Source organism: Atractosteus spatula, chromosome 27, assembly GCF_055471065.1.
Source record: "Atractosteus spatula isolate fAtrSpa1 chromosome 27, fAtrSpa1.hap1, whole genome shotgun sequence".
NCBI lineage: Eukaryota > Metazoa > Chordata > Actinopteri > Semionotiformes > Lepisosteidae > Atractosteus > Atractosteus spatula.
The window spans coordinates 6,005,820-6,033,124 of record NC_142732.1 but is presented as its reverse complement, the minus strand read 5'-3'; the positions used below and the strand labels follow the sequence as shown (position 1 = coordinate 6,033,124).

The following is a 27,305-nucleotide window of genomic DNA, read 5'->3' as shown; positions in this document are numbered from 1 at the left end:
GAAGAAACCCATTACAAATTCAAATGTAACATCTAGAACAGCCATAGTTAGTTCAAAACCCAAGGCTCTGTAAGTACATTTTACTTCATTATATGTGAGAGTTCAGCTTTTTAGCAGACTTTTTCAGGACTTTTGCATGCTGAGTGGAAGGTCATTATTTGTTTTAAAGATGAATAATTTTAGCTGCAAGGTTTCTCAGGTTTTGGACGCAGCCCTCTTTAACTTACAAGCCCCTGCTTTGAATACAAAACCTGAAGCAACGCCAGTGTCTCTGGAAGAATGCGGATCACCAGACGAAACACATAACAGAGCATTGTGAGGCAAAGAGTCAAGAGAAAGGGAGATGGGGAACGATTTGAATACAAATTGTTGAATCGAAAACGCTTGCCACTGAAGTATTTTTCATAGAAAGAAATGTGTAGACCAAATGCAAGTTCAGATGACCACTGAACAAGACAACTTCAATTTCCAAAGAGATTTAACATGAGTGTAGACATGTTAGAATTGTTATAATGTTATAATTATAGAACAGAGATAAACATTGCTTGGTGTATAGACAACAAGCTGGACATCCAGATATAAAGCAATTACTGTGCTCGTGTGCCTACCTAAGTACTTTGGTAGAATATCACCAACAACCTCAATGATACATCAAACTACAAAGACAAGATTTACGCAATAAAAATGTTTTATTAACAGATACATTGAAAACCGTATAAAACACTTGAATTTGTACATGAGATAGAATAAAGTAAAATATGGAGTGCAAAATGTGTTAGAATATTCATAAAAACAGTACCAGTACAGTATTTACTGGATATATCCTACAGCTACAGATGACCCCTTTGTCATGAATATAATTGATGTAAGAATCTTAAAAATGACCAAATGAAATGTACTTTTTAATTCTCTCGGGACACTTTACATGCTAGTACATTTTTATACAATTATTACATGTGTCACATATTCACATATTGTTTTTAATTAAGGTTCACGTTCAAAGCCATCTGTCTGTATTGTTCTCACATACAAAAGAAACTTGTCAGTTCTAGAATGCTAGACCCCAGATTCAGAGCAGAAGTCATTTATCAAACAGCTGACCTCAATGCAGAAGAAAACAAACGCAGACATCAATAACAGATATATTAACGTAATTTACACATGTAATGTAATTTTCTGGATTGCCGTCCTCCCCAGAACATAATATTGCCCCGTGTTTCCAGGATTGTCTCCAGGGTACCCCAGCTCTTGGCTTTCTGCGCATGGATTGGTGTCAATCCTTTTGTAAAACACAGTTCCCTGATCTTAAAGTTATAATGATTCTAAAGACCAGTGGAAATGCCATATGAGAAGCAAAAGTGCAAGACATAGGAAATACATCTATTTTTAGAATTTTGAATATTTTACAAATACGGGCCAGTTGGTGGTTTTGGCATGTATGACCCAACATACTGTCTGTTTGGTCCATATTGTCTGTACTGTACATATGGTCCATATGGGTGGTTGGTTACAATAGATCCTGTTTGTGAATACCTGGCACTGTAGGGTTGATACTGGTACCTGTCGTCTTGGGGTGGACAGGTGGTACAAAGCACAGACCCTCCAATTAACAGAAGACCCGAAGTTCCCCATCCAATGTAAATTGCAGCGCCAAGTTCCCGTTTCTCAGAACTGATAAGCAGAGGATTATAGAAGTCACTGATGATAGTGGCGGCAGTCCAGGAGACTGGGATCAGACAGAGAACCCCAGAAATGATACAGATGACTCCCCCAGTAATGACAAGCTTTGCTTTTGATGATTCGTTTTCCATGTGCCCAGTGAATCTTGCTCCTAGGAGAGCAACGAAGATGCCGAGGGCACCCACTACAATAGAGATAACAATCAAGGCTCGGGCTGCTTGGAGGTCCTGGGAGAGGACCAGCAGAGAGTCTTGGATCTTGCACTGCATCTGCCCCGTGCTCTGCATCACACAGTTCATCCACAGGCCATCCCAGATGATCTGAGCCGTCACGATGTTAGCTTGGATAAAAGATGTCACTCTCCACATAGGAATAGCACAGACTATGATCACTCCAAGAAATCCAACAATGCACAGAACTAGGCCCACGATCTGCCTCGCGATGAGCCCCATTGAAATGTTCTTTCTCCTTCTCCAGCACCGCCAGTTGCTGGTGTCTACCTAACAAAGCGCCTTCAGTATTTTCAACTTCTAATTATATGCCTTTGCAAAGGGAGGGGTTTGCTCTCGCCCTGTTGTAGAGCAACAGGATTCCAGACCAACAAGATTTTTTCTGTTCTCAGTGCTGTGTGAGGGAGAGGGGAATGTAGTCGGGGCAGTGGAGATGGGTCAACTACACACCTGGGTATTCAAAGTCTTGCAGGAAAAGTGAGCTGACTGGTGATAACATGACTGCCTGGGTTGTTTTATTGCGAGACCTGTATTGCCACAGACTGGCTTTGCAGCGAAATCAGAATAGCCACAGATTCAAAAGTAACCATCAGAAAAGATTGCATTAGTCTAATGGAGTACATTGTATTGGTGTTTGTTGGTGCATATTGGTGCACAGAGACTTTTTTTCTGATCGTAATTCCAATACAATGTTGTTCTGGACAAAATAATGTAACTTACAATGTGTCTGGACATTAAAGCTTTAAGATAAAAACAGCAAAGTAGTAAATGTTTAAAACAACACTTGGAATGCACACAAGTCACGTTAATCATTACAACACACTGGAGTGCAGGGTAAGGTACCACTGAGTTCAGTCCTCATGTTTTGAATGAAAAATAAATATGCATGAGGCAGAGGTGTATCTGGGAAAACTGAACTTCAAAAGATAGTTGTGGGTAAATGTGGGCCAACAGGGACAAAGCAATCTGAGTGAGAATGTACTATTAATAACATTGAACAGATTGCTGCCGTTTTCTCTCACTGTGAAGCACAATACACCTAGCTTTGAAAACATTAAAAGCATGCATAAAAGTCTGTTGATGTACAAGGTACATCTACTGACAAACTAGTAACCTTCAACTCACCCAATCAACAGAATCACGACAGCATGTATTAAGATTAGTTCAGCAGTTAGATAATACTTTATTAATCCCGTAGGGAAATTGATGTCATTTTATAGTAGGGACAACCCTACAGTGAAATCAAGAGTGTGATACAGTTCGCTCCCCTCTGCCACTTCATCCCTGCTTCTTTAGAGCCATTTTAAGCACAGCTAAAGATTGAGAACATGCAGCAAAACTATTTGTAACTATAGACGAGTCTAGTGTCAGTTCCCTACTGTAGAGCACCTGTGGGCTAAAGCTTTCTTTGCAAACCTGAGATTAGCTCCCCAGTGATAATGAAAACCAATAAAAGACGTTGTAGAAAAAAAAACCATAGGTCCACATTCTACTGGGTAACATTATCTCTTAGCAGAAGAAACCTTAAATCCCGACTGATTACAGTACGAAGTGTTGGCAAAAGGGAAAACATTCCAATACTCTTAGAGAACGTAACCAAGAACCTCGTGGAAATTTTTCGCCGCTCCGAGCTCTTAAATCGTGGGACCATCGCTGGAAAAAGTACAATTGTTTTATTCAAATCCGTCTAAATGCAGACATCACCTCCAACTAATTCAGCGTCGAGCTGTAATTTGAAAAGAGTAACGAGTAAGGACGTTCAAGGGCGATAACCGAAATATAAATGGGAAAAAAGCTGAAGAGTCGCTCGACGGTTGAGAAAATGAGCGGAAAGCCCTCGGAACAGTGATCCCCGCGCTCCACAGAAATCAATGTGGGAGTAAGCGTTTATAGCAAACCGTTAAAATTTAGAACCGGAGGAAACTGAACCCGGTAAAGAGCGACTGTCGGAACAGGGCGGTGCCAGCATGCTCCACGCGCTCTTAATTACAAGGAGCGAACAACCACAAAAACCTTAAGTTAAAAGCACTCTAGAATAAAGTACTGCCGTTGTAGAAGGATGGTGAATACACTGCAGGCTAGTGTGCCTAGCTACCCTTCCCCTAACCCGTTTTAAAGCATCCGAGAACACGCAAGCAGTGAGGCGATATGCCAAAAGCATGGCAACATGCATTGAGGGTTCTCCCGCTTTTACATATATCTAACCGGTTAAAGTAAGGAACCCCCCCTCCGCCTACTTGGAGAGTAGAAAGTCCCCCCCCCTTCCCCCAGACAGTGGGGTCTAAACCTCGATGCTCAAGCTTGTATAACGTTAAGTAGAAGTAGAGGAAATAAGTCAAGGTATTAAAGACTTTGGGATTTTATTGCATTTCTCAGCTTTGATTAAAAGCTAGTTTAAAACACTTTACAAAACTTCAAGAAAGTCCAGCACAATAAAAAAAAAAAAAGGTACACCAGGAACGTCCACCTGAATTTGGAGTCAGTCTGCAAGCCAGCGGGGAGATGAAACCGGAGCCTCTGCGGCACGCCTGCCCGACACCAAGTCTAACTCGTGAAGTTGGAGGCTTTACACATAAGCCCCTCCAGTAGCGTTGGACCTTGCTGCAGAATATTTGGCGATGTACTGACGGTCCTTCTTCGGGGGACAGTGGCAGCACAGCAGCCCTCCTCCGACGATGAGGAGCCCCGCGGCTCCCCAGCCAATGTAGAGGGAAGCGCCAAGCTCCCTCCTCTGGGCATCGGTCATCAGAGGGTTGTAGAAGTCTCTGATGATGGTGTTGGCGGACCAGCAGACGGGGATCAAGCAGAGAAGCCCCGAAACGATGAAGAACAGCCCGGATGCGATGCCGATCTTGGCTTTGGTCGATTCCTCCTCCACGCAGTTGGTGCACTTGCCCCCGGCCACCGACAGCAGGATGCCGAAGATCGCCACCAGCACGGAGATGACGACCAGGGCTCGGGCTGCCTGGAGGTCTGTCGGGAGAGCCAGCATGGAGTCGTAGACCTTGCACTGCATCTGCCCAGTGCTCTGCACCACGCAGCTCATCCACAGCCCTTCCCAGACGATCTGGGCCGTCACGATGTTGCTGCCGATGAAAGCCGTCACCTTCCACATGGGGAGAGCGCAGATGATGATGTCTCCAAGCCACCCGATCACCGCCAGCGAAACTCCCAAAATCTGCAGCCCCACAGACACCATTATAAAAGTGGTCTTTGCCCTCCCTGATTGCTTAACGACTACTAATAAGTTTTCATTAAAAGTGCTCACAACAGCAAGCCCCTCGGCTGTGGTTTATATACCCCCCTGAAGGGGCGTGGTTGTTAATCATTTAAAATTAGAAACGTCCGGTGAAGTTAAGTGTTTGGGGCCACCACCTGCAGTTTTCTTTTGTTCTGTGAATATTAGGATTAGGACAAAATGTTTGTGGCCGCCCTGCCCTTGATAAATTAAAATCAATTTGCCTTTTGAAAATCAGCATCACACCCGTCAGTGGTTTAATCGCCCTACAAACATTTCAAAGTTTTATTTCTACTTTTTAGTGCTATTGTCCTCCCAGTGATCGGAAACAAGCTTTGATTTCTTTAGATTGAAACATTCATGCAGGACTCTGTCCATTTGTCCTTAGCATACATAATTATAGAGCCTGTATCATTGATGTTTACATAAACTAATTCACTTCAAAAAGTTCCAATAATCTAAGTTAAATAATTTTAATATGGTTATGTTTGTATTTATGTGAGTGCATGATTCGTTTGCAAATTAGGAGGCCACTCGGACCATGATTAGTTTGATTGTTAGCAGCTAATTGATCCCACGACCTCATCTTGCAGTTTCTTAAAAGACTGAATGGTATCGGTTTCATTAACATGAATGGGCACCGTGTATCGAGACTCACTTTCCACAGCACTTGTGTAAAGACGTGTCCCGCTATTCTCATTTTTAACCGCAGATCTCTAGTTTCAATGTGTCCTCTGATGAGTGCTTAATGATTGATTTTGATGACATTCATAGGGTTAATGTTGTCCAATTAGGAAAATAGCATTAGTGAGACTGAATATACCTAAATGCTATGAACTACTATTCAAACTCGATTGAAGACAGATGTAAATTGCGGGAATTCATGTTTTTTCAGATCTTGTAAACTTCACAACGCTGAGAGACGGAACCGTCTTTATAGACGTCTACATACCATTTATACATACATTTATACATACCAGTATAAATGAGCAAAGACAACCATTTCGCCCGTATAACAAATTAATAATATTGGGCATTAATTAATAGCGACTGCTTGTTTTTGAAATAGTCCTTCACTGTGAATTGTGCTCCTTCTAAGATTAAAAATAATATTATAATAATTACGCCTAACAGTTGTATACAGTAAATTAATGTCAAGTTGTTTTTTACACAAATTCCCCTAAATAAATACAGTAATCATCTCTATCAACACGTGGAAGTATAAACGTAAGATAGAAACGAATTATCCATCCATATAAGATAAGAAATAAACTATATTGCACTTTTAAAACTAAACTTCTCAAAGCGCATTCCTATACATATTGCATAAGAAATAAATTAATTAACAGACAGCTCTCAATTTATACACCGTATAACATTTATGAAATATGAATTGTACCAAAGTTAAAACAATCCTACTTTCATTTAGTTTTGACTAATGATTATTCATTTGTTAATGAGTTGCGACGGGTTTCTTTTTCATTATATCAGTTAAATCATATTCTAATGTAGTTTTTGAGTATCCATGGAGTGATTCCATTAAAATCCAAAGTAACTTTATCCCGTTATTTTTGTACAGGTAGCGCTGTGACTAAATTCTAAACACCCCCGGGCTTCAATTACTTTCACCATTTGCTCATGTTTAAAACGCAATACATTTCAGTCTATGATTAATTCTGTGCGGAATTTCGCAGAAATGTCATTGAATGTAAAAATGTTAATATTCTGACTTTGACTTTAATGGGTATCTATAAATTAATGCTCTAATGACCAGACAGGGCGCAAGTAAAACACTCAAGAAAGGCATTTTGTCCTTCTAGCAAACGGATTAGGGAATTGGAGTAAAGAATTTGGGTTAAGTCTTTATTACTATACTTTTTAGAAGTACAAGAAAAATAATGGGGTCTTCTAAAAGGGTTTGTCTTTCTCTGTATATAATGTGGTTAACTATACCTCACTTTGTACTATAATTTAAGGAAATAATAAGCAAAAAGGAAATAATTTACAAAACAAGGAAGCACAATAAATTTTACAAATACGTTTTCATACATCGAAACAGCGTGAGATGTTCAGCGAATATTTCAACATTTCTTTCTACAGTGGAAAACTGTTTGAAACTACAGTTAAACCGTTTACTGCGTCACCCCCAAAATCAACAAGGCAGACTGAGATGGACATCGAAAAGTAATAGACTTTATTACAAAACCCTGACTAACGCTTTATTACAAAATCCACGTTGTCACTGACCATACTTTTTCTTTTACTGACATAGGAGACTTTAGTAACAATCTCAGCTACAGCTGTAAATATAAATCGGTACTTGAAGGCGGAAAGTTCGAACAAAAGACAATGAGACTCAAATAAAAAAAATATATATAAACGTCCATTAAAAACTACTTCAAACATATTCCCTTCCCACAGCGGTAGACCTTGTAGCAGAATAGGTAGCGGTGTACGGGCGGTCGCCTTTGGGACACTGAGAGCACAGCAGTCCTCCTCCGAGGATGAGGAGCCCCGCGGCTCCCCAGCCAATGTAGAGGGAAGCGCCAAGCTCCCTCCTCTGGGCATCGGTCATCAGAGGGTTGTAGAAGTCTCTGATGATGGTGTTGGCGGACCAGCAGACGGGGATCAAGCAGAGAAGCCCTGAAACGATGAAGAACAGCCCGGATGCGATGCAGATCTTGGCTTTGGTCGATTCCTCCTCCACGCAGTTGGTGCACTTGCCCCCGACCACCGACAGCAGGATGCCGAAGATCGCCACCAGCACGGAGATGACGACCAGGGCTCGGGCTGCCTGCAGATCCTGGGGGAGAGCCAGCATGGAGTCGTAGACCTTGCACTGCATCTGCCCGGTGCTCTGCACCACGCAGCTCATCCACAGCCCTTCCCAGACGATCTGGGCCGTCACGATGTTGCTGCCGATGAAAGCCGTCACCTTCCACATGGGGAGAGCGCAGATGATGATGTCTCCAAGCCACCCGATCACCGCCAGCGAAACTCCCAAAATCTGCAGCCCCACAGACGCCATCAAGATATGCGATTCCTCAGGCGTTGTTTCCTTTGCGCAAAGAAACCCCTAATTTCCTCCGAAAGCGGTTTTTCAGAAGTGATTTGTTTTCACATATAAAGGGTACCCCCTCAAAGGGCGGAGTTTGGACCCTCTTACGTCCGGTGATAATTAACTCATTCAGTTGAATAGTCCATCTTGGTTTCGGTTCTTTTGTTCAGCAGACAATACAACTGGGAAAGGGACCACTGTGTGAAACTGACAGGCCAATATTATCTAAGGAACAGGTAAAGGTTTGTTCCATGCTAAAAGGAAAAAAGGAGACACAATGTCTCGACTATGGAGCGTTCTTCAGGTGCAAATATTATCTTCATCCATTCACATTCAAACCCTTGTGCGCCGATCTTGTGCTTAAACACCTTAGGTCCCAGGTTTTGATTATTCATTTTCACTGCTGAAACGATTCCTTAAAAAGGCAGTAAATACGCTTTCTAAAATGTTAACTATTAGTACAACTCAGCTCCAATTACTTCTTAAAAAGTTCAATTTGCGTTACAATGATTTTTTGTTGGTGAAGGCTCATACACCATTTTTTAAACCCTACGTTTCCCCTTTCTTCTGACTATTTGTTATGTGTGTGTTATGGGTATGTAGTTTTACTTATATGTGTTTTTAAAGTAATAAATACTTATTTTCTTATTATAGGTAAACGGGATACTTTGTCCATCAGTAATATTATAGTATACGTGGATACTATAATAAATATTCTCTGGGAGACATTCTTTCTCATGTGTTGTGCTATTAATTAATTTTTAGATACTTTATAGCTAACTCAGACAGCTGACAGCAAAAACATAGCTCTTCTTACATTCGTGTAAATCATAAACCTACTTTCCCCACGAAAAATCTCCTTGCACCTCCCCCAAGAAGGACACGACGATGAGAAAAACAAACAGCAAGGAAATAATTACATGAGTTCACACCGGGTTGCCCAGGTTTCTGCGCAGAAACTGCTGGGCACTGGACGCTGTGTAGACATACTCAAGTCTTTCTGGTGATTTTGTTAACCTCCTGTACTCTCGTTGTACTGTTCAAAGGTCACAACAAATAGGAGAGGTTATCAAAGCTGGCTGGAGAACTTTCCTATAGAGAGAAAACGTGAAAACACTACACCATAGTCCTGTCTCTTTCAATTGAAATCAGCCTGAGCATCTAATGCAACGTCAGCTTTTAAAATGTTTAAAAGTAGATATATGCGACATCTTAAATCACACAGGTTAGACTAGCTAAAAACTAGGTAACATTTGAAGCACAAATTCAGTGTTTAAATCAGGTTGTGTACCACCTCAATAATGGCTAAATGTCAATGTCATATTCTTTGACAAGACCTTTCTGACGTCATTTTTGAACTAAGTTTTCAGGAGTTTCAAGAGGAAAGCAGTTCAACGTACACCTCACGGAATTAAGATGCTTAAATCCAATTGGGATGTTTCCATAATTCATCACATATATTAGGTTTAAAACGTTTTTATATCACTACAATAATACACAATGTATTTTAAAAAGGAGCATTTTAACAGTGTTTGAATTGTGTGAAAATATAAAGAGATCACTTAAAATCCAGTAGCGCTCTTGAGTGAAAAATGGAGGTTGGAAATGTCCTGCAATGTCCTGCAATTATTCAAAATAGAATAATTCAAATAAGTCATATTCACCGTCAAATCCTTCAAAATAAGATAAACGTCTTCAAACAAAGCAGGGAACCTGTTAGGCAAATGACAGATGTAAACGGAACAATGCGCGTTTTTCTTTTCAAGGCTGTTGTTCACGCGTTGCAATTTTGTCCAGTAAACACAAAGATAACCGGTTTTACAACCAGCACCGAGAGATGCACTTTCCAATGTCATTTTAGAAGGTTCAGCTCTTTGACCTTGAATATTCAAACAAAGCTAAATTAAAATAATATGTTTTAAATAGAGCAGTGCTAAATAAACCAGTAATATATGTCGAATTTTCTTTCTTTAAGGAGACAATTGATAACCCAATGTAAACTGTTTACTTTAAAACTGAGGATTCGATTTTACCCTCCAGTAAGGATGAAAACAAATAAGTTTCCAGCCTGGCAGGATATTGTGTTCACATAATGCATTCATTTCCCTGAAAGCAACCAGCTTTCCATCCTTTCAAGGCAACCACGTTTCCCTGTATATCCACAAAGAAAAAGCAGTGCAATAAGAAAAAGTCATTCCGATTTTTTATTGCAAGATTTTAAGCTGTAATTTTCCAAATAATGAAAGGTTTCCTTAAAACCAAACGCATCAGGTAAAATAAATGGAACGAAATATACAAATTAAGGAGCAAGATTACTTTAACTTGCAAAAACCAACTTTACTAGAATAAAGCAGCTGTCCTCAAAATGATCCATTCAATAATATCGCAACAGAAGAGTAGATTTCTTTCAACAATACATATGCTTTGCCTGCTCAGCTATAAGATTTAAAAATAGACAACTTATGAAAAAGGCACAAAGGTCCCAAATGTCAGTTTCAGCTACCTGGCATAAGGGATCTGGAAAAGACAGAAACAGCTCTATTCAACGCTTCAAAGTCCTTACACATAGTTCTTAGATGTGGCAGTAGACTGCACTGGGGTAAAGCGACCCCGGTAATTTTGATTTTCTTTGGGAGGACAGTTCCAGCAGAGCAGACCTCCTCCAAGAAGCAGAAGAGCTGCGGCTCCCCAGCCGATGTACAGTGAGGCTCCGAGCTCCCTTCTCTGAGCTTCAGTGAGCAGAGGGTTGTAGAAGTCTCTGATGATGGTGTTGGCAGACCAGCAGACAGGGATCAGACAGAGCACCCCTGCGATGATGAAGATAACACCGGAGAGGATGCAAACTTTGGCTTTAGTTGCCTCATCTTCTATACAGTTGGTGCACTTGCCTCCAGCAACGGATAGCAATACTCCCACGATGCCCACCACAATAGAAATCACTATCATGGCCCGAGCCGCTTGGAGATCCTGGGGAAGAATTAGCATTGAATCGTAGACCTTGCACTGCATCTGCCCGGTGCTCTGCACCACACAGTTCATCCACAGCCCTTCCCAGATGATCTGGGCCGTCACAATGTTGGCGCCGATGAAAGCCGTCACCCTCCACATGGGTAAAGCACAAACAATTATGACCCCAAGCCATCCAATCATGGACAGAGTAATTCCCAAAATTTGGATTCCTACAGATGCCATCACAATGCTTGTTTCTCCTTGGCTGTATGCAAAAGACCTTTTGGATGTATTTGTCCTGGTGAGCACTTTCCAAATGTTCGGTAAAACAATATGACCGTGTATTTATACACTTTTTGAGTGGGTGGGGTTGTGGTTCATGCAAACAAAGAACAGTAGTAATTCGAGATTGTATGGGTCTTTTTGTTTTGTTTCCCAGCACAGTGAAACAGGTGACCTCAAACAGCGCGGATGTACTCTGATGATTTTCTCCCAAACGGAATGGTTTTAAGAAGAATAAAAGCTATTCAGGTTCAGGCCTCTCACCATGTCTTAGATGTGATATGAATTTAGTTTTACCACCAGAGGGTCAAAGTTTCAATTTGAATGTTTCAGCCAGTCTGAGATGTATACTTAATTACAAATTTCTTTTTAAGGCACTTTGCTGTGAGAAATTCTGAGCCTAACTTTAGCTTTACCCTAACGTAAGTAAATCAGTAATATATTAGTTTAATGCAATTTGATTCATGTTTATAAGGTGAACTAACAAAGAAATCTGAGATCTGAAAAATATGCTCTAATTGCCTGCTTTGCTGAATTAATTACTGCCTCGCATGCCTTACATTTATAGATCTCTTTTCTTCCTAAAGGATCCTGAGGTGCTTTACATAGAGGGCGGCAGCTATTATCTGCAACTGAGCTGCAGCACAGACCTGATTGACAGGTTTCAGCCATTATGCTCCAGCAACCTCAACTGCTGATCCAACAGATCAGAGAAGAGAGAAACTGCTCCACCATGTGAATTAAAATATTACAAATATCCCATGTTTAAAATCTTTTAAATTTTTTTATTTCAAATTATAATTGGATTGCAGTGCTTTAGTAGTCTACAAATAAAAATCTGAAAACAATTAATAATTCTAGATTTGCTATTAAAATCACCTGGTGTAAAATTATCATTTTAAAGGCGATGAAGCTCAAATCTACGTCCATATTAAAGCTGACACTGAAGTGGCTGTCTCTGCACTAACTGCATCTCTGACATTAAAACATTGATGACTCAAAAGTTCCTTTATTTAAACTAAAGTCTTTACAGCACCTCCCATCAAGTATGTTAAGCCAATGCAGTAACCATATCTGTGGATGGTACTGTTCTTGAATTTTAATCTCAGCTAAAGAACTTGTAGGTGATATTTGATCCAGGCTTGATGTTTGTGCCACATGTGCAAAATATTTCAAATATCTCATTCTTCCACCTCAGAAATATAATCAGCACATCTTATGTTGTCGCTAATTGTTGCTGAAAAGTTGATCAACGCTTTCGTTGATTACAAATTGATTACTGTAACATTTCAGAGAGTCACCTTTCCTGAGCCCTTTCAAATCCAGACTCAAAAACTTCCTCTTTAGGGCTTTTATTTAACCCTTTAAACCCTAATTGTAGTTAGGTGTTAGGTTTACATTACCTGTAAAGCGCTTTGAGTGGGGTGTCCAGAAAAGCGCTATATAAGTGTAAGCAATTATTATTATCATTGTTATTAATTATTATTATGTATTTCTGCCGTCTCATCTCATTGTGTGCTTTTTGCTTTTTTTTCTTACTGTAAAGCACTTTCTTAAGGTACTTGTAAAGGCACTATATTAAATAAAGTTTACTATTATTTTTTAATAATTACAATAACAATAATAATAATAATAATAATAAATCTGAATTCAGCTCTGAGGAGGTAGGCTGGTATAATAAACAACACTGTGCTAGACTTCCGGAATATTTCCTATCATGACAACAATGAATCAGGTCTTCAGTTCCGCAAGAGGAATTCCAACATGTTACTGCAACCCTGTCTAGACAAGCATTGACAAGCCCAGCTGACAAACCATCTAAAAAAAGATTAAGCATAGGATAGGAGTTCAGCTATTCAGGAATGATTGCCTATGTTATATTACGCTAGACCTCACATATAACTGAACATCATGTGTTACCTGGTTATTAAAAAAATATTTATGACCTTTATATTTAAAAATGTATATGGGATAAAAGCACCCGAAATCTGTTGTGGCTAGTTTGCTTCTGTTATTGAGCGGACGATATCTAGAAGGCATCTATTTTCGCAGAACATATTGCAAACCCAAATTCTAGAAATGGGAGGGGCCAGGGTGAAATTAAAAATAAATCTTCCCATTGCAAAGTTCCTGAGTGGAGACTGAACCACACCCAGGTACTTTCAACTTTCCTAGGAAAACATCCTAGGAGGTGCACAGAATTACCTGCAAGACTCTTGGTCTGGAAGGCTTTGTTTAACAATTACCAAATAAAAAAATAAAATACTGTTTTTATATTCTCCTGTCTATACGTTATTTTACTATGAATGTAAAACATTTAATACATAAGGGTATGTGTTCTTATTTTTCCTCTTATTTGTATTTGTGCGGTTAAAAAGGAGAAGAAAACTAAGCCCAACTGTCTTTCATCACAGACATTTTGTTTATTTCCTGTATGTGGGTGTAGATTCCAGTATTTATCCTTAGGATTTTAATATTGCCTTTTGTACTAATATATTTCAATGCTGAAATGATGTGACACCATAGAAGCACAGATATAAAGTACAAAACAATTTATTTACAATGTGTATTGTATTATGTCACATGTTAGATATTCAAATAACAAATGTTTAATTAAACAAGACCATACAGTGTCATTATTAGCGGTGTGTGTACATAAAACACATTTCCACATTAGTCAAGGCTTTTCAAGCAAGCCAAGACAATAACATATACAGACTTGAAAATGCTTAACAAATATAAAAGCTTCCAGTCACTAGATATTCACAATAGTTCACAATATTTTTTTTCTCCACAGAATCCAACAGGACACTGTTTTAGCAAAACATGAAGGTTTTGTCTCCCTTTACTCCATCAATATAAACTGTTACATACATGTACAACAAAATGTAACAACAAATTTAAAAACAAAATTCTCAACCAATCTTTCAGTGGCACTTTTGTTCCATCCACAGAAAATCTATATTTGTCTGTTTGTCCGGACAGAGTTGCAAAGTGAACACATGACCGTTAACACTTACAGAACAAGTCTACAGTGCCAGTTTCAAACAGCGGGAACATAGCAAAAGTCCAAACCAAAGTCCTTTAACTCTTTTCATATCCTGATTCTCCTTTACACATAGTCCTTAGTTGTTGAGGCAGGGTTTCTTGCAGCAGAATATTTTGCAGAGTAGGATGGATCTTTGGGTGGACAGTTGCAGCAAAGCAGAGCTCCTCCAATGATCAGCAGGGCAGAAGCTCCCCAGCCGATGTACAGGGACGCACCGATCTCTCTCTTCTGGGCCTCCATCACCAAGGGGTTGTAAAAATCTTGGACGATTCTGTTGGCAGTCCAGCAGGCAGGAATCAGGCAGAGGAGTCCAGAAACGATGAAGACCACACCCGCGGCGATGCCGATCTTGGCTTTGGTCGACTCATCTTCCACGCAGTTAGTGCACTTCCCGCCGGCCATGGACAGCAGGATGCCCATGACGCCCACGATGATAGATATCACCATGAGGGCTCGTGCAGATTGGAGGGCTTGGTCAAGAGCCAGCATGGAGTCGTAGACCTTGCACTGCATCTGCCCGGTGCTCTGCACCACGCAGCTCATCCATATGCCTTCCCAGTTGATCTGAGCCGTCACGATGTTGTTGCCGATGAACGCTGTCACCCTCCACATGGGGAGAGCGCAGGCAACGATAGCCCCGATCCATCCGATAATGCCAAGAGCAATCCCCAAAAGCTGTAGCCCGGCAGCTGCCATCTGAAGTCTTTCTTTTTCTTCTCTTGGTTCAGGTGAAGCTGTACTTAGAAATCAAGAGGAATGTTTCCTCTGAAAATCTCCCTCCAAAATGTTCTCTGAAATGGTGAGAGCAAGTAATTATATGGATCCTCAGATGGGAGGGGCTGTGTTATGCAGTGATAGTAGAGGGAAGAGAACTTTCAAAGCGGGCTTCTGAGTCACCCAAACCATTTGACTATCTGTCAGAGTACAGAAAAATGACCAAATATGGTCACTTCCTGTGCGACGTCCTGGGGCTGTTCTGAGAGGTGGGGGATGAAAGTCATTTGGTTTCAGCTTAATGAAGAGACCTGTTCTTTTTTCCATTGCCTTTAAAAAAATCTTTCATTTACAACAAAATATTGAAATACAATACTTTTAAAAATAGACACAGCTGGGACTACCTTTTAAAGAGACTAATCTGCACACCTTTGAGGCATAGCAAAAGATCCTGACTGCTACAAGTTCCAGATGAAGGATAAGATCTCCAAACTCTAGCCTCACAGGCAGGCATCCGACAAGCAATTTGTTTTTGCTTCTTGTTAGGTCAGTAAATATAGCAAGGCTTAAAGATCCAATGTATCTCATGTGACAAAGACCCCAATCCACCCGGTACAAAACCCTTATAAAGTGCATTTTACAAATATTGTTGTGTCATTAGCAACAACAAAAAATATTTTGCTTCCTGGGGATTTCTCGGTTGCTCTGATACAGCAGTCTTTTATCAGCTTTAGAAGGAGTTGAGTTACATTTTTACGGCGAGAATGAGGCACCTGTTGGGGGATGGGATGGAGCTGAAACTCTGAAACCACTCAGGCAAGGAAGAAAGAGGTGTAGTTTGTGCGAGAGAGTCAGGAAGTCTGGTCTTCGATTTTAAAGACTCAAGTATTTGTGTGTTAAAAGGTGAGTATTTCAAAACAAAATAAAGTTTTAGGAGGTTATTAAGGGGGCACACTTTCATTACTTCAATCAGTCTAGTTTATTTCCAGCAAATTCAATCAAAATCCAGAATTACAAGTTTCTTTATTTTGCACTGCCACATCTCACATCAAAGTTCTGCCTCCCTAAATCAGGAGGCGGCAACTGTCTGCGTCACACAACAGTTAGATCATGGGAACAGCCAGAAACAAGATTTCATGCCTGAAGGGAAAAAGATATTGGTGCAGTCTTTTGAAATACTGGAACATTTTGTATTTCAGAGCTACGGTAATCATTTAAAATGCAAGAAAAATACAGTTTCAGAGTTCAATTGTAATGTTTTCAATTTGGGTTCTGTTCATTTTGTGTGTCCAGTTCAATTTTAAGGACATTAGGCCAGTTCATGCTTTAAAAGTGTAATCAGAATACTACCCAGAGCTAATTGTCAGTGTCTAATCTTCATTGGTCTGTACACTGATTTTTAACATTTTCAGTTCCATTCATCAAATACTTAAATAATGGGGTACAGTTCAGGAATTGTCCAGTCATAGTCGTAGAGGGCCAAGGTGTCTGCAGTTTACCTAAGTCTTTTTAAATTCAGCTGCACCTGAAGAGCTGGGAGACATTATTAAATTGGTGCTGTTAAACCATTAGCCAGCTAGTTTCATTCATTAAGTGCTGAGCTGTATACACACACACTTTCCGATCAGGACTGGACACCCATGGAATATACCATTCTCTTAGCTTGTGATTGCACTGTAATTGATGAAAGCAGATATTCTGAAATGAAATTAATAAATAACACAGTGAAAGGTAATGCCAAGTAATTGCTTGTGGATCTAAAAAATATCTGACAGCTTCTTTTTATACATTCATATATTATGGAAGATCTGAATCTTCAGTAAATGAATGCAAAGTAAGATATAATAACCAGTCAGAGGCAATCTGAGCATGCTTAGATCAATGCATTCAGAAGGGAGCAGCAGCTGATCACAAAAAATGACAGAGAAGTTGCAGGTTTTGTGCAAAACAACTATGTTACGCTGTAATGAGCCACAAGAGAAGAAGACTGATGTGTTAAAAAATGCTGTTACATTCTGAACTTTAATAGTTTGGAATGAATAGTTGAATAGTTCAGTTGTGCTAATCTGTTTTTTACCAATTTCACTTGAGAAAAGTTTGCATGACTTCAGTTTCTTTTTTTGCAATGATTGATTACTGCAAAACATTTTGCCGAGCTTTGGTACAATGAAAAAGTAGTTTTACTGACAGAATTATCTTTGGTGTATTTCATAAACTCAATAAGCTTTAATAAGAAGCTCAAGAGGGGATAACTAACCAGTGCAGAACTAAAGACTGTTTCTCTGCATTTGAATGTGATCTTGCATACAGTACCTAGTATAACAGATTTATAAAGGCTACATAACCACACTTTAACTTTATGCAATAGTATTCACAATCCTTTACAACCTTTATAGTTTATAACATAGTCACACTTCATTCTTCATACATTAGAATTAGTAGTTTTCAACTATAATTGAAAATTGTGCTTACAGCCATTGCCTTTCAAACAGCCTCTCCAGTCTCTTTATTGCACAGTGTAATTCTCTGCCCATATTCTGAAAGAGAACTGACCATTCCAATTCTGACATTTGCTCAGTAATAATAACTGGAGTCTTGTTTTGAGACCAATCTCACTATTCCAAACCAAAACTCTTGCTGCGTTCAGCCCCAAGGCCCGCAATGTCTTTATTGTTCTTTGTGTTTCTGAGGGAGAAAGAAATTCTTTGCCCAACTAGGATTCAAAGAGGTGAGAAGGAATTCAAGTTAGCCAAGCAAGACTGTGAAACTGAAATTAACTAGATATGCATTTGCCATTTCCAGTTATTTAGTCTTTGCAGAGGAATGAGCAGTAATGCAAACTGTCACCACTATTATTCTTGTAGGCGTCTTTCTGTTATATGCCTGAATATGAGGATGAAGAAACATAAATCATGTACAAGCTTTTCAACTGCAAGACAAGCAATATTTTAGAATCACTGCATCCCAGCATCACACACACTGTATCAAGTAAGCTGCCCACTATGTAAATCGGACAGGATTTCATTGATCTTGGATGCACTGAAACTACATTCGACAAGTGACGCCTAGGTATCGTAAAAAGAACATTTGAAAAACTCAGAGTACCAAAGCAATATCCTTATTTAATACTCATCACTCTTTGTCCAAGGTGCATTGAATGGTGACCTCCAAATCTTAAAAAAAATCTATACATGAAAGCTTTGAGACAGAAAGAAAAGAAAATTCAGAATTCTGACCTGGCACCAGATGTCGGCAAGTCCACCGGGATTTTACAAAGGCTCAGCTTTTCCAGGAAGCAAAGGGAACTTTTAATTCTAACTTCTCCAGGTATAAAAACAAGTAGAAGTCTACAGAAGAAGGTTATAAGAAAAATGATAGAAGGATTGTAAATAAACCAAGAAAACTGGGTTGTTGTATTCTTTAAAGAGAGAGAGAGAGAGAGTGTCTAAAATAGCTGATTGTTTCCCAAATGAATGAAGGTATTGTGTTTGAAAGCCAAACCTGCAATTAAGGGTCCCTTTTTCCAGGGCGTCTCTTGATAAGATCGTATCCTCAGATTGAGTTTCATACGCAGGTATGCATGAAATTTCTACGATTAAGCTTTCGAAGAAAGATATTTTGAAGAAAATGTCTTTTAATCTAATCCCAACACCCCAGAACAAGAAGGTCATCCAAATACTGGGCCTCCCCATTAGCTCAGAAAAAAAATTGTCTTGTTCATGTTCTCGTTCTTGTTTTCTTGTTAGATCTATTGCACTTTTTGAGCATCTTTACAGAATATTGCTTTATAGTGATTCATAATCAAGTTGCTAGCCATTCTTTAGATGTTTTTCTACAAATGCTAGAGGAGCAGAATCCTCAAAGAGACTTCAAATTCTACATTTGCACAAGTAAAATCAAGGTTTAAAACCATAAACCATAAACAGGTACTGTACTTCACCCTTATTAGGGACAATCTTCCTGATATAGTGAACTTTGAACAGTGAACTGGAAGTATTCATGTATCTAACGAGAAACACTATTCATTGTGACTATTCCTGTGTTAAGAACATGTGGTCATGACAGTTCCTCTTCCCTCAGCATTGTGAAATGGCACAAGTTTAATAATATAAGTTCCTATAATTAATACCTACAGTGTCTATTAAAAGAAGTAGCCTTTAAAGATAGGGTGCATGTTAAAAGCATACATCTGCATGGAGTTATGAGTATGGAAATCAATTAGGAACATTAGTGATAATATTAAATAATTCTTAAACAGTTATTCAAACTCATTGTGACTGCTTTTAACACACATTGTAACACAGAATGGTATTCCTTATAATACAGATGAATATGTGTATTATATGGTCAGAGTTGGCTGAGAAACAGCTGTCTAATTTTGAGTTTAGGTAGTTGAATTTGACACACTTGAACAAGGCCAAAACCGAAACATTGTTTTTCTTTTCTTTTCCTTTCAGCACAGAAAAAATCTTTACCCATTCCTGCGAAATTTTGAGTTTATATGAGCTGAAAAATGGACCGAGAAGCCAAAAGATCATTTGGTCTCCCATAGCACTGTGATAAATAATATCTTTCAGTGAGTACATGCGGAACACAGATTCTTTTTTATTTTCTGAACATTTTTGTTCCACCATCAATGTCCTTAAAATGTGTTGTGGGTTTAACCTTAAGTGTCTGCTACCAAGGCATCACGATATTCCTGAAAAAAGCATCTCAGTGAATTTGCATCTCAGTGTGGGTTAGCGGTTAACACGGAAATATAAAATTAATTTACTACATAAAAATAAGTCAGCTGGCATTGCTTGTGTTTCCGTGAGTGTACCTCATTTAGTTCATGCAATAAACAATTGCTTTTTCACTGAACACATTCCTGTTCCTGTTATTTAATGCTTGGTGGTCATGGCCACACAAAAGATATAGAATACAGCAGTGTTCAGTGACAAAAGGTTCATGTGTCTGAAACCCAGTCACTATTGTATACCTTTTCATACATTCTACACAGATAGGACTGTATTATCTTAGTGTTTCATAGCTTTCATTGAATATCAAAAACCACTAAGCAGGCTGAATTGAAGACATATGATCTGGGTCAAATTAATATCATTACACAAGATCAGACATTTCTATGTCATAAGGGGTCTTCAGGAGAGGACAATAGGAAATTCCCATAGAGTGATGTTTGTGTGTGTATGTGGAGGGAGGAATGGGGGGAGGGGGGGTGTTGGTAAAGTGAAAAGTCCATAAAGTATGACAGTAAATTCCTGCTTCATCACCTCAGACTGGCTCATACAGCGGGGCTGCATTCACAATTTATGCATGTGAACCGAGTGAATTTATAGTTCTTTCAATCAGAATGTAGGGCACACAAGGCTGAGAATAAATGCACTGAGAGGTAGGAGTGGAGCTGACAGTTATGCTACAGTACCTGTAACAACATGTTGTGAGCAGGCGAGCACACCTTGTTTCCAAAGCTTATTGCAAGTGCAACACAAGACCCACCCATGCACCTGCCACACCTGCTCGGGTTCCTCTTTTCCAGCGTTTTGCGTGCAGAAACTGCAGCAGTACCCGCACATGTGACACGTCTTCATCACGTCAGGGACGGCTCATTGTTGAATGTTATGCTGCAGTTACAAAATCTATGACATCTGTTGGATAGGTAGCCAGGATACATTTCAAAATCTTTCATGATTTACAAAGAAACCAAATACAATCATTTTCAATTCCGAAGCATAAGTACACTGATACCGTAATGTTATAAAAGTCTGTACGCACTTCCCAGCCTCTAACACAGGATCAGAAAATGTTTTTAATTTCTCTGCCTAAATGATCTGAATCTATGATCTCAAGTGTTATCATGTGATTTTGTCAGATGTTCCAGTTGTGGGGTTTTCATGAAACTCTAGCGTTTTTAAGTCCCGTCTGAGCTGGTATCTGGTTTCATTTATTTTGAGCTTCCACCCTCTACATTAGAGACTGGAGAGCAAGGCTTCATAGCAGGTGGGTCTTGCATTCAATTTCGTTCAGCGACAACTTCTCTGAGTAAAGTTTGTATGCCCTTCCTGCCCTCCTGTGGGTTTTCTCTGTGTTTTCTCCTACATCCACGAACACACACACACAGGGCATGGGACTGATCATAGCTCAATCTGAGTGCAGTGCACACCTTCTCGGTAGAACTTTTATGAGACAAGAATAGAAGGAAAACTGCTACCTTTTTTAATTTATCTAGCATTTTCTTCAGTAAGGAGAAGCTTTATCATTATAGCTTTATGTTTCAACCCAAAGAAGGGGTATGTAAATAACACACCTAGACGTTTTTGAAAATATGCATAAACAAGCTAGTGACATGTCACGACAGGTAATGAGTGCGACTCCCAGCTTTTGTTTTGAACGAGCTGGCTGGAGCCGGTCTGTTCAGCAACTTTCCAGCCCCGCAGTGTTCTCAGAGCTTCAGCCACACCTTTCTGCATCTCTCCTGTTCGCGTGAGATACACTGTGAGGTGACTGGTGTACTGATAACATTTGTACAGGACTGACTCACAGAAAGTGGTTTCAGTTAGCGGTTTTTGCATCAGACAAACAAATATATATATTCCTCTTACCTTTAATTACTTCAGACTTTGCAATTCTGTGGTATTTAATTCTTCATGACCTTAGTTTTTAAAAACATGTGTGCAAATACATATTGAGGCCACTGAATAATGCACTTTAAGATATCAAGTATGAATGTATGAATCTGTTTAACATCACACTGATAGTTGGGTACAAAAGTTCATTTTATTTTTGGAAAGTGCATTTTAGGAGGTTTTAGCAAAGTGCCAAACAAACACAGCGGTAAAAAATGGACAATATATTTAACATAATAATATATTTATTCATGACAAATATTTGGCTTCAGTTAATGACCAGGCAACTAATAACACGAATAATACTTCTCGTATCATGGGTTATAAGGGTTTTATACATGACTTTGAAACCCCTATACTGAATTGTTGCCAGTTTCATCCCTTCATAATGATATTAAGAAAGGTCCTCACTCAAAAATGCTGATTACAAAAAATGCCCTACTTTCTAGACTCCAACCCACAAGACTGAGTGTTTAAATCCTGAGTAGGGTCCTGCTGGTTATTTGCTCTGAACTAAATACCCTGATGGAATATTTTTAAAATATTCAACAAAATAAGAAGAGAATTAATTCATCAGCATTCATAAGGCAACAGGAATAGCAACAATATAAGTATTTAGAGAACATCTATTTCTCCCAAACAGAATACATTCATAATTAGTGATACAAAGCAATGATTCCCTAGGGCAAAAACCTAGAACAATCCATATCCATATCATTATTTAATATCATATCATTTATTATTGTGATTGCTAGTGTTATTAAAAGAATTTGAGAAACTAAATTAATCTGGGAGGAACTGGCATCCCATCCAGGGTGTATTCTGCCTTGTGCCTGTTACTTGCTGGGACAGGCTCCGGCTCCCCCACAGCCTTGGACTGGATCAAGAAGTTGAGAAAATGGGTGGAAGTAAGTCAGTATAGGCTTTCTATTTTTAAACCAGCATCAGCATAATGTAAATTAACTTTAGGGGATTTAACTTTACTGAAGTTCTCAAAAGAAACACAGTGTAAAAATTTCCACCCTTTTGTTATGGAGGATGCATTGTTCATTAGATCGTTTGAACTTCCAAATAATTAGCACACAATGAAGGCTCAGTCTCTGCGCGTGAATGACTTCATTCTGTTGGGCTCAAGGGCGATGGAACAATCACGGAGCAGAAACTGTCTCTCCCTGCAGTTTCAGTGGCTAAGAGGCGCATGTGACACTGCAGTCACACCCAGAGAATTAGCAGGTATTGTCATCAGTTATTTAATAATGCATGGCTTCCCGTCTGCGTTACCCAGCATTACACAGTAATCTAGTCTCAGATCACTGACCAATCTGTACGCTAGATGAGCACTCTGACATTAAAATTAGCATTGGAAAGGTGCATTAGCGATATCAAAGATAAAATAGATCTGAGAGCTCCTGGTTTGGCAGGAGAAATGTTACAATTGATATTAACCATGTGCACTCCAAGTCCTTTCCTCATGGATGACAGGCCAGAACATTTTGTAGGTCTCCTTAAAATTCTGCACCACAGGAAAAGACTACATTTGCTCAATAAATGACACCTGAAGAAGGCTACAGCCTTTTCTTTTCAGCATGGAATAAACCTAAATTTATCTGTTCCTTTGCTCAATAAAGTCTTATATGAGACCATTTAAGCCTCATTCACTGGTCTGAAGCTGATGACAATGTAAGGATTCTGACAAAACCTCCTGGTCTGTTTGTCTTGAGATAAGACTTGAGGACTTCAATCCCTAGTATCTCCTTTGGCTATGAGTAAGGGGTTCCAGTTTTCTGATTAATAGGTACAAATTGAAATGTTTTTGGAATGAAACATAAAAAAGTGCCAGGTATTTTCACAGCACTTTTCTTTTATGGACATCTGGATAGTATGTTGGCTTCTCTCGCTTCTTAGGTAAACACCAAACACCCAAAGCACATCCACATTTTCTGACATTTTAAAGATGCTGCATAGCCAAATCATTTGTTTTCTTTAAATGATGTATGTGCATATACATATATATTTAATCTTGTTCTTTATCATGCAGTTCTATATGAAACAGTACTGCTGCATCTTTTAAACTAAAGATTTTAATACATTCTGGTTTCTACTCAAGATGGTCTGGAAGACCTGGAAGTGTATTAGTAATTTCAGATGCTAAAGACCCGATTGAGTAAGAAGGGGTGGGAATGGAGGCTTAGATTATGTAGGATTGGTTCTGCTAATTCTAAATGCTGCATACATACAAATGCATGATATATACAGTATATACATGCTATATATTTTTATCCTCAAAAAATAAAAAGGTTTATCTCTTTCACATAAGATAATTGGTTGTAAAAGCTGGCAGACAGCAGACACTGTAGAGCAAGAAAGACAATTTGTTTATTCATTAAGCACATAATGGTTTGGGACAGATTGCTGATGAAAAACCTGTTTTGTTCTATTAGAGGCCCAGAAAGGTGAAACCTGTATGGCAGATGAGAGTGGAACACCCCTATTGACTTTCATGTCAGTATAGAGAGGCAAATTTGCATGCTGGCCTTCCACACCTATCCATTAAAATGCACTTACTTTCCTTTCTCACATGAACAAGTGGATGCTCAAGAGTATAACAGCAGCATGAGACCTGATCTTGCAGTTACAAGAACCCTAACCACTGCCCCACACTTCTGCCCACATACACTAAAACTGGAAAGATTAGCTTGGACCCCGCATAAGAATTACTTTATAAAGCTTTCTGCCCACTCTGCTTGTGGACCTTTTAGTATTGTGCTGCCATATGCTCTCTGCACTTTGCAATGCTTTATCACATTACATTATGTCTTTTCCATGTTAACCTTTGTGTGGGAAGATACATACCTCGGTATAGCATTAAAATACAAGCAGAACTTATCAGTACTGGTTGCCAGAAAAATCATCCTGGATGAACGATTTCTGAAAAACAGCTGGAGTTCAGGACCCTAAAACATAAAGGGGGCAGAAGACGATGGAGAGTAAATGGTTCACAGCACACTGATTCCAGGAACAATTGTATTTCATGTGCAAAGAAAAGTTAAGGGAAAAAAGGCACTCTGTAGCTACCCAGTTGGATAAGCTATTAACTGACCTTTCCAGACCCTGAATTGTAATCTCCTTTGTCAACAATGTTTCTTTTAGAAGAGGGCTACTCAGACCCACAGTCCCCCTTAGAATTAAATTCTAGTTGATATTTTATTTCACGAACTTTTAAACCTTTTCTACCAGATATCACTGCTCAGAAACTGGATTGGGAAAGGGTTGTTGAATTCCCCACAGGGCACACCTGCTCAGGTAATAAAAAAAAAGCTCCCTTGTGCTCTTTTGCTAAAGGTGTTCTCATGGTAACTGTTCCCTCCTGCAAGCTCTTGCTTGAACTATGAAGGTTTTGTTTGTGTAACTAAAGAAGGAGGTTAAAGCACCCTTGATTATCTGAACTGGTTCAACTGGTTCTGTGTTCCATAATATGTAAACTGTACCATGGAATTGTATCAGGTGGATACATGGCCTAAATCCTTTCACAGTTTCCTTGGAAATCGTGCACTTAGGTTCTATGTAACATTTTTACAATTATTTTTTAACATCCCATCCCAAGATTTGCTTGGGAGTTCACTTGAACAGAAAAGCCCTATGGGTCAGAGTTAGCACCAGATTCAACAATGAAATTAGAATTCTTTCCCCTCTTTACAGCAGTCCCTTCAATTCAGATTCAATTCCATTTCCAAAGCTTTTGAATTCAGCATAAATCTGTTTATAGTTTGTAGCCTGGCCCTAAACCAACAAGGAATGCACTTTATATCTAGAAGCCTTTTCAATCTATGTTAAAAAAAATCAGTGAATTGTATTTTTTGTAAATACAAAACACCTTCTTATACAGAACAGAAAGCATAAAGAAGCAAAAGCCTGTATTAATATGCTCTGCCAAAGCCTGGCCAGCCTTGTCATTATCAGGGAAGGAAAAAAGAATTTTACAGTAGCTATAGGATTCAGCAAAATGCCTGAATGGTCCCATTTGCCTGTTTCCTCCCGGCTGGGTTAATGTTCAATAGTGGTTGACTAGCCAAGGTGAATATTGAGTATCTGACAGTACACGCTGAAACTATGTAAAAAATTTAGTAACAATCATTTGAGAACACAGTCTGAGAGAAAACAGACACCAGTGTCCCCAGTGTTTAAGAAAATGTAATAAACTAAATAATAACTAAATGTGTGTTCTGTGGGGTTAATACTTCATAGTTCAGGTCTCTGAAGAAGCAGTTACCTCAATGTTAATTCTGAATCTTCTGTTTTAGGTTCCGTATTAGATCGTGAGAGATAACATTGTGGTTGAAAAGCAGGATGTATTTGTGTCGCATCTAATCAGTTCTGGAATTTATTTTAAAATATGTTTCTGATTATTTTATCCTCCCCACACCCCCAGTTTCTCCAGCTTTTCCTGCCTGCATCTGTTAAATTTAATCTTGTACCTGTAAAAACTCCCAATCTAGGCACCATTCAAACTGACCAACGAACAAATTTGTTTTTCTTCAGGGAGGCCCAATCACAGCTGAAGGGGACAGGTTTACTGCTGGCAGAGGTGTTTGAGTTCTGCTTTAAAGGGATGTTATCCATAATCCACCTGAGTTTCTGTGTATTGTGAGAAAAACAATGCCCTGTAATTTGACACAACCAACACAGAGACAATCATTGTTTTACTTCCTTTGAGTACGGAGCTGAGGATGATTAAACATTAAGGAGGCTAACCAGTTCTTTTATTGCTTTTTCCCAGAGTCTTAGCATTAAATAATGGGTCAGTGCTTTACAAAAACAAGAAAAGAAATTCTCTGACAGAAACAAGATTAATAGTACTATAAATGCTGAAGATGTGGAATTTAAATCACTTTTAATCACAAGCATTTACAGTGATCTTGTAAATTTACAAGGGGCTGATCTAAAAAACCCGATTAGCAAAACCACAGTTTAAGGGCAGTAAGAGCAGAAGCTAAATATAGTGGAGGAGTATGTGGTCTCATAATCTTTACATGAAACTTCACAATCTGGTTCTAACCATGTAACAGATATTGCAGAGATGAGTCTAACGCACCCACCATGAAACTCACTGTGGTTACTTTAAATAGATGATGAGTACCTGCTTTCAGTAAATAATGCAGGAGAAACAACCCAGACTGATGACAAAGTCCTCAGGAAAGGAGAAACAGAAACTTCATGTATGTGCAATTACATGCCTTAAGGCCTTTGAAGACAGCATGGGATGGCTTTCAGACAGTTTCTCCTATTTGCACTTAAGTAAAGATCCCAGTGAAGGCAATCACAAAACCCCAGAGACACAAGGACAGGGGACAGGATAGGAAAACAAGTCTGGAAAACATTTTTATAACTCATTCGTGAATGGGACACCTCTGAATTTTTTTCTTTAACCTTTTTCTGTTTTTTTTTTTTGCTGAATGAACCATCATTTCTGAATTTAGTG

At 39.1% G+C, this 27,305-nt stretch overlaps 5 protein-coding genes across 5 annotated transcripts; all 5 read right to left on the bottom strand.

Annotated features, from left to right (window-relative positions):
* Window positions 1-670: 670 nt before the first annotated feature.
* On the bottom strand, window positions 671-2,170 carry LOC148814263 (claudin-4-like). The gene has a single exon (XM_088906930.1). The coding sequence runs from the start codon at window positions 2,130-2,132 to the stop codon at window positions 1,404-1,406; it is 729 nt and encodes a 242-aa protein (XP_088763056.1). The 5' UTR covers window positions 2,133-2,170; the 3' UTR covers window positions 671-1,403.
* A 2,306-nt stretch (window positions 2,171-4,476) lies between these two features.
* Window positions 4,477-5,155, bottom strand: LOC148814262 (claudin-like protein ZF-A89). Its single transcript, XM_088906935.1, has one exon. The coding sequence runs from the start codon at window positions 5,107-5,109 to the stop codon at window positions 4,477-4,479; it is 633 nt and encodes a 210-aa protein (XP_088763061.1). The 5' UTR covers window positions 5,110-5,155.
* A 2,172-nt stretch (window positions 5,156-7,327) lies between these two features.
* Window positions 7,328-9,547, bottom strand: LOC148814261 (claudin-like protein ZF-A89). Its single transcript, XM_088906936.1, has one exon. The coding sequence runs from the start codon at window positions 8,174-8,176 to the stop codon at window positions 7,547-7,549; it is 630 nt and encodes a 209-aa protein (XP_088763062.1). The 5' UTR covers window positions 8,177-9,547; the 3' UTR covers window positions 7,328-7,546.
* Window positions 9,548-10,396: 849 nt separating this feature from the next.
* On the bottom strand, window positions 10,397-11,478 carry LOC148814260 (claudin-4-like). The gene has a single exon (XM_088906934.1). The coding sequence runs from the start codon at window positions 11,396-11,398 to the stop codon at window positions 10,766-10,768; it is 633 nt and encodes a 210-aa protein (XP_088763060.1). The 5' UTR covers window positions 11,399-11,478; the 3' UTR covers window positions 10,397-10,765.
* A 2,496-nt stretch (window positions 11,479-13,974) lies between these two features.
* LOC148814259 (claudin-4-like) lies at window positions 13,975-15,289 on the bottom strand. The gene has a single exon (XM_088906931.1). The coding sequence runs from the start codon at window positions 15,180-15,182 to the stop codon at window positions 14,550-14,552; it is 633 nt and encodes a 210-aa protein (XP_088763057.1). The 5' UTR covers window positions 15,183-15,289; the 3' UTR covers window positions 13,975-14,549.
* Window positions 15,290-27,305: the final 12,016 nt, after the last annotated feature.